Source organism: Centruroides sculpturatus, unplaced genomic scaffold (genome assembly GCF_000671375.1).
Source record: "Centruroides sculpturatus isolate CEXI.00-Female unplaced genomic scaffold, Cexi_2.0 scaffold1024, whole genome shotgun sequence".
NCBI classification, from domain to species: domain Eukaryota; kingdom Metazoa; phylum Arthropoda; class Arachnida; order Scorpiones; family Buthidae; genus Centruroides; species Centruroides sculpturatus.
The window spans coordinates 220,593-237,597 of NW_019385454.1; the positions used below are offsets into that span (position 1 = coordinate 220,593).

Genomic DNA, 17,005 nt, shown 5'->3' on the forward strand with positions numbered 1-17,005 from the left:
AAGTAGTTCGGCTGCTCATCCACTATTGGTCCAGACTCTATCAATCTTGTCGCGAAACGACGTTATAGGAGGTACGTTATACGAAAGTTGCTACAATTTTTTCGCTACGTTATAGGAATTGTCGTTATAGGAACGTACGTTATAGGGGAGTCGACTGTATATTAATTTCTTGTCTTATAAGTGAAAATTGACTCACCAGTTTATCATTACTATTAGTTATCAGTTTGACTATCTTCTTCCATAATTCTGCTGTTGAAATGTCTATTTGTTCCGCAGGTAATTGCTCTTGTGAGGAAGTTAAATTAATTAACTCACCTGTTTGAAATAATGATTCGGCTCTTCTAGGTTCAGTATAATCAGTGATAAGGTTTGAATCTGGTTCCAATGGTTTAATACTATTAGTCAGCAATTTTTGACGAGTAAGTGGTGGTCTTCCTCTCTTTGTTGGAGTCTTCTGTAAGGGACCGGGATTTGTTCTATTCCAGCAATCAATAGCAATATAATAAGAAGCTTAATATTATTCCTTTTAATGGAAAATAATTCAAAATTCTTCATCACTTGAAAAATTAGACTAAGTATGGAAGTAGGAAAAAATTCATGCCAACAGCTTTGACGATCGGAACGCCCCCCCCGTAACATTTTAATCACCTATTTATAACAAATTTTTTTCTTTAAAAAAGGTTATTTACAAAAAATACATACATACAGGTTTTCTTTAAAAGTGTCACAAAAAAACACACAGAAGTATATGTTGTATAAACTTTAAAAAAAGGTAAAACTGACAATAAAATTTTTACACGACAATGTATAATCCTAGAAATATATAAACTATTGACTTGTTGCGCCCTCTATGATGTTATACCATTGTTGGTCAATTTGCATGCCATTTGAAATACTGTATTTATTAAATTATTACCATTGTATTTCATTATTTCTATGTGTTCTTTGAATTTACGTTTATATATATTTTTCTCGTAGTGTAGGATTTTAATATTATTTCTATCTATTTTGCAGTTACTATTTTTGATGTGGTTATACCAAGGTGAATTATCATGTTTTAACCGTATGGCAGCTTCATGTTCTTTTATCCGTAATTCCAAAGTTCGACCCGTTTCACCTATGTATTCTTTAGGATTTTGACAGTTGCAATTAATTTTGTAAACAGTTCCAGTTTTTTTCAATTTATCAGTATTGGTTTTGTATTTTCCTAATGTATCTTTATGAATTTTATTTGAGATTTTATTGTTCAGAGATGGGGCCAAAACTATATTGTCTTTTTTAAGGAATTTAGAGCTGTTTACAAAATTAATTGTGACTGTCAAAATCCTAAAGAATACATAGGTGAAACGGGTCAAACATTGGAATTACGGATAAAAGAACATGAAGCTGCCATACGGTTAAAACATGATAATTCACCTTGGTATAACCACATCAAAAATAGTAACTGCAAAATAGATAGGAATAATATTAAAATCCTACACTACGAGAAAAATATATATAAACGTAAATTCAAAGAACACATAGAAATAATGAAATACAATGGTAATAATTTAATAAATACAGTATTTCAAATGGCATGCAAATTGACCAACAATGGTATAACATCATAGAGGGTGCAACAAGTCAATAGTTTATATATTTCTAGGATTATACATTGTCGTGTAAAAATTTTATTGTCAGTTTTACCTTTTTTTAAAGTTTATACAACATATACTTCTGTGTGTTTTTTTGTGACACTTTTAAAGAAAACCTGTATGTATGTATTTTTTGTAAATAACCTTTTTTAAAGAAAAAAATTTGTTATAAATAGGTGATTAAAATGTTACTAATAATTATAATTTGTAATTAGTTGTGTAGCATAATGATATGGATTTCGATGTAAAACGCCCTTAAGAGAAAAAATGGAAATTGTCAAAGACATTATAAATTAGAAATGTGAGATCCGAATAGCTTCCGGGTCTAAATTAATAATTTAAAAGGAAAGTAAAATCTTTCCCGAAAAATATTCTTCCAATTTGATGGAAAAATAACTTTTTTCTAGCGTGGGAAAACAGCTAGGAGAGTCACTTCCTTTGACGGAAGTATGAGTATCCTCTGTTTTTCCCTTATCTGCTAAAAATCTTGCTTTGATGGAAACTGTTTACCCCTCATTTCTCCTCTTCCCATCCGTTCACGTGGATAAAGTCTCGACTGATAATTGGTCGTAAATCAGAAGATAAATGAGAAGTTCAATCGAATTCGGGGAGTTCGTCAGAAAATCTCATAGAGGAGAGATGTCTCCCATATTGGCTCCACATCGCCCTGAGGAGTTCGTCAACAGATTCCAGAGTATTCAGACGAAATCCATACAAGCTCCTAAAAGCCAACGCCCTATGCTATGAGCAAATACAGTATACAAAAGGCTTACTTCCATGGACATAAATATTCTCAGTTAAGTTGATCTCTCCATGAACAGAAGGCAGAGAAACCCCGGAGAGAAGTAAATACGTCACATACAGAGGAAAAGGAGGACTACTAACAGGTTGTATGTTTTAATATGAAATTGTGAGCTTTCTCTCTCGACATATATTTTAAGCTGAATTCATTGTGTCTCATTCATTTGTAACTCTATTTGTATAGTTTTATATAAAACTATACAAATGGAGTTACAAATGAATGAGACACAATGAATTCAACTTAATGAGTTACAAATGAATGAGACACAAAATAATAAACATATATATATGTTTATTAAATTCCTTTTATTATTAGTTAATATAATGTCACCTCGATCTCTGAATCAGACCCCTCACGCGTGTTAATCCGCGTGTAAAATAAATGATTAACTGGTGTCCAGGAATCCTGACATAGATCTGGACTTCGCCGTCTAGATCGGTTTCACGTATTTACCATCCTCCTATAAAAATAGAACTGTTAGATAGAACTGTTTTTTAATCCTGAAGAGGGCCTCTAAAAGACGGCCGAAAACGTTAGATTATTAAAATCTTTTGACTGCTGGAAGTAGTATTGAGGTGTTAATTGTTGTTTCTCCTATAAAAAAGTTACAAGAGCCGATCTCACGATCGAGTGCCCGTAAGCGGCGTGAACTTAGTTCTACGTCCTTGGCTTCTCACAGAAAACATAACAAATTTATAGTACAAGTACTGTGAAAAGGATGATGAAACATGTGGAGTATCTTAAGGTATTATAAAATGTCTTTTTATGTCTTGTAAACATTTTCTACTTGAGTTGTTTTTGTGTAAATTCAGTATGAATTTTGTTTTGTAGCACTGAAGAGGGGCTAGAAAATTAAACTTGCCCAAAATGCATATGTAAACAATAAAGGAGTTTTATAACCTGTAGAGCTGTGAGAAAGTCTACCGAAAATTTGTTTGGATTGAAGAGACATTTACCTATTTAATATGAATTTAACCTTTAATTGTTGTTCTTTTTCCTTTTCGAAATGTCAATAACAATTTCATAGAAATCAATAAATACATTTTTATTGTTAAATAAATGTTAAATATTTTCAAATTTATTGGAAAAGTTAATCAATTGTCTTTCCTTTCCAGGTGGAAAAAGTGCTATTTTGACAGCAATTGTTGTTGGTTTAGGAGGAAAAGCTAATATTACTGGTAGAGGAACAAATCTTAAAGGATTTATTAAAAATGGAAAACAGTATGTTGATTTAATCATTAAAATAATGTTTCTGATATAAAATGCTTATATTATTATTTTTTAGTCTATGCTTTAAACTTGAAATAGAAGTAAAATATAAAACTAATTCAGAGTATGTACCCATTGGAGTAATGTTCCTCTTAGACCTATGCAGAGTGATCAAAGAGCCATTGATAAAGCCTAAAATTTGTGGAGAATTTCAAATTTAGAGTTTTTGTAAATCTGTTTTGATATAAATGTATATTATTATTTTAATATATAATCATAAATTATATTATAATTTATTGAGCTTTATGATTATATTATATATAATCATAAAGCTAAAAAAATGAAAATAGTTTTAAGTACAGTAGAATCTTGTTTTAACAGATCACTGAACAATGGATTTCTCAAAATAATGGATTTTTTCCCAGGTCCCACCAAATCAATGTAGTTTTATCATCTTTTAGAGGATCCATAACTCAGAATAAGTTTTATTTTCTAGCCCCATCTGTTGTAAGCTTTGTGTTTTTTCAACATTTAGTTAATATTTGGGTGTTTTCTGGGATTTGTACAGTTTGATGATGCACTTATGTCTGGGATACATGCAATTGAAGAATTGTAAGAGAGAGTCATCAGGCTGATACAATTGACGAGGAGTCATCTAGTGAACATTCTAACTCTGGTCCAAATGTAGTGTCAAAATTTAGCAAAGCCATCTAGTCTTTCCAAGTCATGAAGACATTTCTGATGAATTTCAGAATAAAGGAACAGGCAGTACATGACTTTGCTAATATTGAACAGTTGTTGTATTCAATAGACAGAAAAGCAGCATTAAAACAAACCAAGATGGACAAGATTATTAACACACAAAGTCAAGTTAAGTATTTATGAGCATATGTAATTAGCCTCTTTTTGTGCATAACAGTATATACAGTTTCTGTCAGCTTGGTTGTACACATGTATGACATAATATATGATCTTGTAACTTATGTGTATCTGTAGAATAAAGAAGATATATCTCAAGAGACTGAATAATTTCAAGTACAGGTATTTATATATAGGGGATTAGAAAACAGAAATTTTTTTGAATAATGGGTATTTTTCTGGGTTTGCAGGAAATCTTTTGTTCACAATATGACAGATTCTCAGAACAACAGATGATTTTAGGCGATATCCATTAAAACAAGATTCTACTGTAGTTGTTTTTTGAGAATACTTGATGGTACCAATTGGATACATTTTTCATCACAATAATTATGATTGTATAAAATTATAAATTTATTTAACAATAAAAATGCTAAATTTATTATTTATACATAATGAATTTGGCTAAAATTAATTATAAATTACACGAATTTATTTTAGACAAAAATAGTGTTTATAGTAAAAACTTTCCAATTCAATAATGCAGCAAATGACTAGAATTAAAATGAAGTTACAGGAAATGAATTATTTTTTATTTAAAGACTTAAAATTTCTGAAAATATTAGTTTAAAAATAAACTGGTTGAAATTATACAAAAGGTGAATAAAATATCTACAGTAATGTTTTATTTAGATCAATAAATAAATAAACTTTTATAATTTTAGTATAATTTTGATTATCAGTTACTAATTAACTAACTTATCAGTTATTTAAAATTAACAGTTTTAATAATAATTGTGTAGAAAGAAAAATTCAAAATAACTTTCTAGCAATATTGTTAGATCTGTCTGATATTTTCATACACTGTACGTGACACTGATGTAAAGTATTTAACAGAGAACTGTATATTAAATTCCTAAATGAAATACAGGATAATTTCCAAATCCTTTGAAAACTTTCTGGTGTTATTTTGCTATTGTTTTGTTTGTTTATAATATTATGAAAGTTTTTAGAAAGTTTNTACACTGTACGTGACACTGATGTAAAGTATTTAACAGAGAACTGTATATTAAATTCCTAAATGAAATACAGGATAATTTCCAAATCCTTTGAAAACTTTCTGGTGTTATTTTGCTATTGTTTTGTTTGTTTATAATATTATGAAAGTTTTTAGAAAGTTTTTGAAATGACTTTTGTAGTTAACTAATATATTACAGATTATAAAAATATTTAAAATAAGCACTTTAGTCTTTTTTATTTAAGGCATCTTCAGATTAGAACTTCATAATATTTAAAACAAATTAAGGTTTAATATTAAAAAAAATATATTAAAAATTACAGATGATATCTCAGAAGCTTAAATGTTATTATTGCAAAAGGAAAGTTTTTCTTTGTTATGTTTTTAGAATATGATTACAAAGTATTTAAAATAAATAAATGACATATAAATAAATTTAAAATTATACAAAAATACATAGGAATTGTGTGAAATATATAATCTTAGTTAATGCTTGCCACATTGTTTTGTAGGGTTACCTAGTATTGATTACCATGCTAAGGAAGTGGTTATAGATTCTTTGTTATTGATACAATTTCCTTTAAGAGTTGCAAATATCTCAAAAGTTTCAAGGGTCCTTAGCCTATAGCTATTGAATTCATGTTTTAAAATTTCAGCCTCCAATCATCAAGGAGGTATTCCTGGCTCCCATTCAAACTGATCCAGCACCTTACTAAGCTTATTTCTGTGAATATCATACTGGTGTTCTTTGAGTCTTTGTGTCAACTATCTACACTGTGTATTTGTTGATACTATGTAAATCAAATGATTATCAAATTTCTTGTCATACAGTTGTATTGAATATACTCCATGGATTTTGTTGGCTTCTATTTTCTCTTTAGCATTTGAGAGTAGCTTGAATACTGTTCGATTAATTTAAGTGTTAATATTTAATAAAACATTTAATAAAAGTGTTAATGTTTAAATGTGAGACCAGCATTTAAATTTTTGAGATATTTGCAGCAACTCTTAAAGGAAATTGTATCAGTAACAAAGAATACATATCCATTTCTTCAGCATGGTAATCAATACTATGTAACCCTACAAAACAATGCAGCAACCATTAAAATATTTCACACAATTCCTATATACTTTTGTGTAATTTTATTTTTATTTATACATCTTTAATCACTTTTGTAATTCTTTTATGTAATTTTAAAGTTATGTGATATCTATTTTATTAGATAAAAGTTTAAGGTCATTCTTTTGGCATTAATAAAGTTTTGACAAGTAAATATAAAAACTAATAATATAATTTATATATTAATAGTTTATAATATGTGCTTATTTAATCAATTTAGTTTTTGTTATTTATATAATTCTATCTACATAAATATACAGTTGGGAGATATCTATTTTAAAAGCTTCTGATGTCAATAAAACACAAAAGTTGTTCCAAATTTTTATTTTGTTATAGATATTTGATTTGCTAAATGTTAAAATCGACACAGGCCCCCTAAATAGGGCTGAAAACGTTCATATGTTAAAATGTTGCTTCTGGAGAAAGTGTGGATGGTGGATTTATTATACATAAGTTTTAGCTTATGTATTGGAAGAGTTCTTATTGGAAAATTTGGTGGCTAAATTAAGGCCCGAATTTATTATAATTATGTATTTTAAAGATATTTATTGAATTAAATGTTGCCATAAATGATTACATTGTTTAATTAATTAATATTCTTTTTAGAACTGCAGAAATTGCTATAAAAATCAGAAACTGTGGTCCTGATGCATATAAAACTGAACTCTATGGATCTTCAATAGTTGTTGAAAGAAGGATAACATCAGATGGTTCTAGTTCCTATAAATTAAAAAATGAAATGGGTAATGTTTGTGATTTAAAAGAATAAAGTTATTTATATTTAGATTAATAAAAATAATTTTACAATGCATACTTTCTAATTATAAAAAATTTATGCATAAAGCTGTTAATCTCAATACAACTTTTTTTTTTTATTTTGATTAGTAAATTATAAATTCTTGCTATTTTCTTGATTTTCATAGAATAAAGCATTATAATACTTTATTTTAGGATTGATTTATATAAGTACTAAAACCAAATATATCAACATTGCAATAACAGAATGTGTTAATAATTAACCAACCAACAGCTGAATTGATTGGGCAGAAATTATCCTACAAATATTAAATTGGAAATGATAAGAACAACTAGAGGTAGATGCTAGGCACTATCTCTTAACTAAAGAAATTATAATAATTTTAAATTTAGAATTATAGAATAGTTTGAAAGAACTGGTCAGTGCACAGCATGGTAAGCAGAGGTTGCAAGTTTGACTCCCACTCTGGGCCAATTCTTTTCTAGACTATTCTAAAATTCTAAATTGAAAATTAAAATTATAGTTTCTTCTTTAGTTAAGAGATGATGCCTAATGTCTACCTCTAGTTGTTCTTATAATTTCTAATATAATATTTGTAGGATAATTCCTTCCATAAATTTCCTGTGAATAACAAAATTTTGCCAAGATAATGGAATGCTAAAAATTGGATAACAAGTACAGTAAAACCTTTCAAAATGACCAAATTTTTTTTTGGAACAGAATATTTATTCCCATTTGACTCATTATTTTTAATCCTTCCTAAGTTGATCACCTCTTTAATTTGGCTGTTGGTTTGTTAAAACCAAATACATGAAGAAAGAGAAGTATAGTAGCTATAAAAATAATTAACAAGTTAATTTAAAAACTGACTAAACTGAGATATACAAAAGTATTTTGAAGGACCATTTAAGAATGGTTTCTGAAAATATTGATAATGAAAAAATAATTTTTTAAGAATCTTTCTATAACTATATAATACATATAGTACAGTCCACCCCCATAACATGGTAGATGCATTCCACTTTTTATGAAATTCATGTTCTACGAGTCCTTAAATACATGAGCCAATCACAGCCTGGCACTTATGCAGTTTATGGACTACGTCTGTTTGAAAGGTTTTCTTTCATAAAATTAACCGATTCTAGACTAATTCGACTCAACATTTCCAAAACATCTATAATTTTTTGGGAATAATCCATATAAACTATGCTATAAACAAAAAATTGTAGGATTACTTACCCCGTGTGTTCATTGTTCGATGAAGCCATTGCTTAAGCTTGTTTTTGTCGTGGAGTGGTGCATCGAACGGTAGGCACGTGTTTCCTGATAAATTATTTTTCTGCAAAAAATTTGCTGAACTTTGGAGACGTCATTAATGTAAATATAATTTTTATGGCTGTTAAATAATAAATGGTTTTTATTAGGTTCTCTGCTCGTTTAAACTCAACGGTTTGTGCAATATCCGCTATTGGTCTAGATTCGACCAATCCTGTCGTGACACGAGTCAGCAATGACATTTTACTGTATTTTACAAGTTTGTTTTAGCGTGTTTATACAAATATGGTTGCAATTTTTCCGCCGCTATATACGAATTCGCATTATATAAACCCGTTTTATAGGGGGATCTACTGTAATCGAAATTAAAGTAAACTTTTAGTATAACTTTTATTACATTAAATAGTACATACATTTACAGAAAACCATTTTTAAAATAAGCACACCTTCTACAGCTACACACACTTCTGTCAACATTTGTACCATTTAATGAGACAGTTTTGCAGTCCATTCTGCATTAACTATTTTCCTGAGTGCAATCATCACAGCATTTTTCATCTATTGATTTGAATTTGCTTTTCTTCAATACAACTTTTATTTTTGTGACAATGTGAAAGTTTGCAGAAGTGACTTTTGATGAACAAGGATATTGGACATATAGTTAACTGGTGTTTTGCCAAATGTTTACTAACTAGTAGAGTGTGCTTTACTGTAGCATTGTCATGATGGAGATCCCAGCATTTTGCTTGATAGATGTGAGGTAGTTTTCATCTTACTGTGTCACAGAGGTAACTAAGAATACCTATATAGAATTTAAGTGTCAGCCATACAGACTGCTATGATATGGACACTACACTGTGTGGCCATGTAGAAAGCTATGCTATGGTTGTTTTCCACCAATCTTTGAGATGGTGATGTTTATAGTGTACTGTAGGAGAGGAATTTTTCTGATAATGATATTTTATTTTTTACTATTTCTCAAATAAAAAATAAAATGGGTTCAAAAATTGAATGAAGAGAGATCTGAATACATGAATTTTATTACTTGATGCATGATTTTTATAAACACAAAGCTAAATTCAAAGAATATGAAAAAGGTACTCTGCCTATAAAAGACTTTTGGTCCTGAGGTTGTGAAAGGACATGAAGTGAAGACTTATTGTTTTTTCCAAATTGTGAATGTTTTATATATCAAAGAATATGATTGAAGTTGTTTCAGTTTAACTGTATTTCTCAGAAGATACGTTCCATAAATTCAAATATTTTTATATTTCAAACTACATGCATGCATACATGAATACAATAATAAAATTAACAAATTATATAAAAACAGAAGCATAGCACAGCTTTTTTGAGCTCCTAAACATAAGTACAACAAAAAAAGAAAAAGAAAAAATGAGAAAAAAACAAACTGTTACTATTTTCACAGTTTCAGATAGGCAAGTAGGATGCATAGTTTTTTATACAATTAGCAACATATGTATCAGGTGATCAAAACAGTTTGTGCAGCTTTTGAGGTTAAAATTAAAATGTACATAAAAAGTGAATGATGATATTTTTTATTCAATAAAGTAAGCGCTATCACAATCTATAATCTTTACTCAACGAGATACAACTTTGTAAAACCATTCCAAAAAGTCTCAATCTTTAGAAGTGAAGAAATCCTTCAACTCTGTTTCCAGTACTGCCCAATTTCAAAACTGTTGTTGCATGTGATTGTCCAGTACCAAAAAAATGAGTCTGATGTGGAGAGTAGTAATACCAAAAAGTATGTACTTTCTGGTATTTTCATATTCCTCATACATCATCATAGTCATCATATTTATATAATACCAAAAGTACGTAGTTTTTGGTATTTTCACATTTCTAATGCAAATTTGATGGTTTTGTAATCTATTATATTCATTACTTATATAATGACCAGGTTAAAATACAATATGGCCACCAGAATGTACTCCGATTAATGGACATCTCTAAATAGCAGACAAACTTCTCAGTCCTGACAGTGTATAAGAGGTTATACTGTATGTATAAGTTTTTCAAGTTTTGCTTATAATTGAAATTAATGCAAGAGGACAATAACTGCATATATCTGATCATCTTTTTCTTCATGTCATATCAGGTCATCCTGACATTGGCGAGCACCTGGTGCAGGTTAGTTAGTGATTAGTGTTGCGCCAAGGTGAGTCTTGGGTTAGTTAGTCCCCATTGCCTGCTCTGAATAGTGGTGTTATGCGATGGAAATAATGCTTTCCATGAGGTCTTCTAACCTGTCCCGTGTTCCCAAATATTTTTGTGTTGACCTCATTTCACCTGCCCGGTTGACCCCAAACATATTCGTTTCTGCATTGGAACATTTTTGATACTAGATGTCGCTATGTGTCATAATTTTTATATTAAAACAAACTTTGGAAATATAATGTTTTTTGTTTTTATATTTATTAATATATCTACTTTGTTTGTGAAAAATAAAAAAAAAAATTTTACATCACGATTATTATTTAAAAAAAAAATTTCGTTAGGCTTAACATCGATAAAAATTCAACATTGCAGCCACATGCAACAGAGAAAAATTTTAGCATGGGATAGGTTAAGGGAAACTTTCTCCTGTTCAGGCATTACAGATGTGGAGAAAACTCTGAAAACTGCATGTGGCCAGCTCGTTTGAGTGCAGTGCAAACCCACATCCAAACTCCCAGTGTTCTGGGAATGGAATTGCTTGGCCACTGGTGGGCCATATCTGATCTATCAATTTTAAAAAAAAAACAGTAATTACTTCTAATTTACATATTTATCTGTTACATCTGGTTACTTTCCTTACATCTTTGGTAAGGATTACTGTATTTTTATTCTTGATGTGGGGAAAATCAACAGATGTAACAGATAAATATGTAAGGTAGAAGTTTCAATAGGATATCTGCCAAACTTTATATTCATATAGTCCCTCAATTGTACACATTAGTTTTGATCTTATGACTTTCTTCATAAAATTCCAATTTAATTATACCTATAAACAAAAATCTGGCAATGAGTTGCATAACATTCCCAGCTGTTATGATATTTTAAAAATAACATTTATATAATTAATCATAATAAATAAAATTGTATGTGGTGTCATCTGTTATGCAATTTTGTTATAAAAATTTTTTATATTATTAATTATTATAAAATAGCAAAAAGCATAATTTTTAAGGTATTGATGAGTTTAATAAAAAAAATTCTAAATTTCAATAAAAAGTAAAATCATTAAGTCCAACTTCTCTTGAGATATGACACACACAACCCTTCTGTTTCTCTACCCCTTTGACTTTTAACTACCAAAACTTAATAACATCTATGCCCCTTATATACTAGCTACTGTACCAAGTTTTGTTTTTTAATCTTTACTTCATCCTAAGATATTAATGAAATAGATACCAACACATATATCCATGGACTTTTTTTGTTTGGGATTTTCAAAACTTGGAGATTTGCAAAAAACTGGAAGGGTCAAATTTGACACAATTCCAATACTTTCCCTTGTTATTTATACATAACAGCTGGGAAAGTAAAAGGAGTTGAAATTAATAACCTTATGCATAGGTGAAGTAGATGTATCAACAGAAGAAGAATTAAATGTTTTGTAATTATTGACAAACACATTAGTAATTTTACTTAATTTTATAGAATAGTTATCACCTATTAAAATTTTGTTAATTGTTACAGCATCATTTCTTTCAATAATGTTTTTTGATAAATTATGCAATTTCCTTCAGAAAATAGCAGTGTTGACAATCTTATAAAATTAATTATTACAATGAGATCTCTCTTCATTTATTAATCATTATTAATCTTCTACTATAATTTTCAAAGTTAGTTTCTAATTTCAAATTTTATTATGTCTCAGTGCTTCAGATGTTTATTTAGACTCATATTTCTAAATAAGTTTAAATTTCTTTTAATTAACTTTTTAGTATTAGTTGAAATAACATGTTTTAGTCTGTGCTGTTTCAACTAATAAACACTATTTATAAATTTCTTTTATGAAAGCTTTTGACATATGTACAGAAGTAGAAGACTCATATTGTAATGAAACTGGTATACAAACAATGAGAATGCATGTTTTGCGCATGCAAGTATTTGGCAATGTTTACCAAAACTCCATTGTGACAGATCATCAGCTGTGGGTCCAAACATTGTATCATAGCATATGTAGTGTCCAAGGTGCACTGTAACTGTTCCCATTGTCTAATATTGGTGGTGATTGTTATTTTTTTTTTGCTTTTAACAACTGTAGTATCCATAACATACATAGTAGTCTGTGTGGCTGAAGCTTTATTATTAACAAGTCTACTGTCTGGAATAAACTCTTATTGTAACAGTCTTTCATATCAAAAAGTCAACTTTTTGTCTTCCTTTTGGATTTGTCAAAATTAATTTCTATACCTAAGAAGCAACTAATGAGTTGCAAGTGTACTGATGTTTAAAAAAGCCACAAGTTGCCATATACACATATGTAAGAATGGCCAAAAAATTAAATGATGTATCATTTAATTTTTTATTTATCTATTCTTCACTTAGAGCAAAGGTAAGATGGAATTGAGAGACATTCAGGAGAGGAAAACATCAAGTTCATTCTTGTCAGTCCTCTTTGGTATAGGAATTTATGCATGGGAGAAATATGATTCAAAGGCAGGAATTAAATTGATGAATCTGCTTTATTTACATGACATAAGTAAAAAAAAAGAGAGGAAGATAAGTAACATACAGTATGTAACATCATTGTTTTAATATTACAGTACTTTATATTTAGCTATTTAATGTGTTTGTAATGAAAATTGTATATAAATTATCAACAACAAACTTTCAGTTTTAGAAACATTTTTGTAAGAGACATTAATGAAATTACATTATTATGAATGTGATAACAGAATAGAATAAGTCTTTTGGCTGGTGTTGGAGTATGACCTTATGCACAATGGATGCAATCAACCAACTTGATTGAGAAATTCTAAATCTACTCTACATTGTGGATCTGTCACCATATGATTATCACTTGTTTGATCCTTCAAATGAAACCTTGGGAGACAGGAGATTCACCCAGAATGCTGAAGTTGGAGAGTTCATCATTTAGTAACTCCAACACCAACCAAAAACTCTTTTTCAAGCATAATATCATTGCCAAAATGATAAGTGTCAGCAAGCTAGTGGATAGGATGTACTGTACCTAGAGAAACAAACATTAAATTGGGACAACAAAACACACACACACACACACACACACACACACACAATCTCTATTACTGAAATTCTGGATAGAAGTTGAACCACCCTTGTAGATATTTAGAGAATAATTAAAAATTTGATTTAAAAAAGTTGTCTGAATTTATAAATTAAAATTTTTTTAATCATTATAATTTGTATTTCATCCTGACTTCCCTAAACCTGTTACTAGCGCGCAATGCATATAAGATATATACAGCTGGTGACAAACGTTTTCGAACTATCTCGAACTATCTATCAATTCTCTCAGCAAGATAGTTTGAAAATGTTTGTCACCTGCTGTATATATCTTATGTGTTGCGCACCGGTAACAGGTTTAGGGAAGTCAGGATTTTACTCCAGTGCTGAAATTAGAGTGAACTTTGTGATTTGTGTTTCATATTTATTTAATATGAATTAACATTAATGAACATTAGTATCATTCAATATACTTGAATATTGATTTTCAAATTTTTTAATATTTTTATATCATAATTTTAGGTGAAATTATTTCTACTAGAAGAGAAGAATTAGTACACATGATGGACCAATTCAATATTCAAGTAAGAAAAAGTTAACACAAGTAATAAATAATAAATTGTATAGTTTTATTTTATAAAAACACATTACATTCTATAATATATAAATATAGTAAAAATGATTGAGATTTAGATGTAAGAAAGGATGCTACTAAGTATCCTATGTCTCACACATGACATTCACATGCACATATAACACTTAATATATGTTAAGGTTATGTGCTTAGTGATGTAATTTTACCAACTTAAAATCTTTGCAAAAATGACTTTAACAGATTGACTCTTTAACTCAAAATATATCACTACTATAATTTTCAAAATATGTAGGATATAGATAAAACATTGTGCACCAGAATATATCTTGCTTCTGCTACATATTAGCTAAATAAAAGTACATGAGAATATAAGTAATCAGTAGTGGGCTATTTAATAGTGCAGTTGTCATTTCCACTTCTCACTAGAGCTTATATGAAACATAGAGGCACAATTTAAATTACAAAGATGAGTGTGTCTCAAAATTAGTACAAAACATTTTTTGTTTGGTTAAAATACTCAGAGGGGAAGCATCTAAATACAGTCAAAAAATGGATGGGGGAAATTGTGTTGAGGTTTCTCTGCATAATCTTGTGCACTCAAGGCCATGCAGAGCATCTTGTCATTATCATGTATTAACTCGAGTCTGACTCGAGCAAGGTTTATAGCGTTAAAAAAACCGGGCGTTTGGGCCCCCGAAAAATTATTTTTTTTATTTTTGAAATGTTTTTTAGGTCCCCAAATTTTTTCAAAATTTTTTGCCCACGTGAAAAAATTTTATCGTGATTTTAATCAACCTTTAATGACACGCGCTTCACTCTTTATTGCTTTTTAATGTTTTTTTAATGGGAATTTTTATCAAAATTAATTGATCGTTCTAAAGTTGTATTGCACCGATTTTCCTTCGGTGAAGTTATTTAAAGCTGCTTTCTGATGTCAAAAACGACTTCCAATAGTTTTTTAATTTTTTTAATTAATAGATTTTACTATATATATGTTTAATTAATTAGGGGGGGGTCAGAAATCGCAATAAAAATTTTAATTTTTTAAAAATATTTAAAAATATAGGTTTAGTTTCTAGTCACCCTACTTTAAACCCTTCTCCTCCCGAGACGTCTATGAGAATGTCCCGGGAAATAGGACATCAGCTGTTCTCAAGGTCATCCACATGTGTAAACAATGACTCATCGGTGTCAAATTTCACAGAAAGAGGAGACAAAGGAAACTAAATGATGAAGCTTTTTAACCAAAATTAACACATTTCTTTCGTTTTTTTCAGTTTTAAGTATTTTTTATGCTTAATTAAAAATTTTTTGAAAAAAGTGGACAAGAAGTGGTTAAGTGAATAGTATAGATCTAACAAGAAAAGAAATGAAGTGACAACCCAACTTCTAAATATTTCAAATTTAAAATAACAGTTCATGTAAAATTACAGTTATACATATTAATGAGAAATACACAATCATAAACAACTTTAAGAAAAAAAAGAATTAATTTTAAGTTCCATTGGCTGCATTCAGCAGACTCAACTGTTAAAGCTGATTGTAGTGGTAGCTTGTGATTAGTGTTTCTCAAACAGGATCCCGGTTGGGAAATATCCCAGGAAATCCCACAAATTTCTTAAAAATTCACTTTTTTTCTTATTTTGTGTTAAGATTAAGAAATTTTGCAAATAAAAAGCATAATTATCTTATTCACTGTCAGAATACATTTGTATTTATTAATTTTAAACCTAACTATTAGGTTTTTTTTAAATTTTTGCTCGTTATGGCATGTCACAAATGGTCGATAATCAATACGTGGCTTATTTGTGGTAAAAAAAAAGAGAGGAAGATAAGTAACATACAGTATGTAACATCATTGTTTTAATATGTACAGTACTTTATATTTAGCTATTTAATGTGTTTGTAATGAAAATTGTATATAAATTATCAACAACAAACTTTCAGTTTTAGAAACATTTTTGTAAGAGACATTAATGAAATTACATTATTATGAATGTGATAACAGAATAGAATAAGTCTTTTGGCTGGTGTTGGAGTATGACCTTATGCACAATGGATGCAATCAACCAACTTGATTGAGAAATTCTAAATCTACTCTACATTGTGGATCTGTCACCATATGATTATCACTTGTTTGATCCTTCAAATGAAACCTTGGGAGACAGGAGATTCACCCAGAATGCTGAAGTTGGAGAGTTCATCATTTAGTAACTCCAACACCAACCAAAAACTCTTTTTCAAGCATAATATCATTGCCAAAATGATAAGTGTCAGCAAGCTAGTGGATAGGATGTACTGTACCTAGAGAAACAAACATTAAATTGGGACAACAAAACACACACACACACACACACACACACACACACAATCTCTATTACTGAAATTCTGGATAGAAGTTGAACCACCCTTGTAGATATTTAGAGAATAATTAAAAATTTGATTTAGAAAAGTTGTCTGAATTTATAAATTAAAATTTTTTTAATCATTATAATTTGTATTTCATCCTGACTTCCC

The 17,005-nt window shown here is 29.2% G+C and overlaps 1 protein-coding gene across 1 annotated transcript in view; it reads left to right on the top strand.

Moving 5' to 3' along the window:
* LOC111639154 (structural maintenance of chromosomes protein 6-like) overlaps positions 1 to 17,005 on the top strand; it is a 138,302-nt gene that overhangs the window by 44,897 nt on the left and 76,400 nt on the right. Inside the window, exons 4-6 of the mRNA XM_023384956.1 lie at positions 3,552 to 3,657; positions 7,248 to 7,384; positions 14,416 to 14,477. Of these exons, the coding sequence (XP_023240724.1) occupies positions 3,552 to 3,657; positions 7,248 to 7,384; positions 14,416 to 14,477 (305 nt within the window). The remainder of the gene's footprint in view (positions 1 to 3,551; positions 3,658 to 7,247; positions 7,385 to 14,415; positions 14,478 to 17,005) is intronic.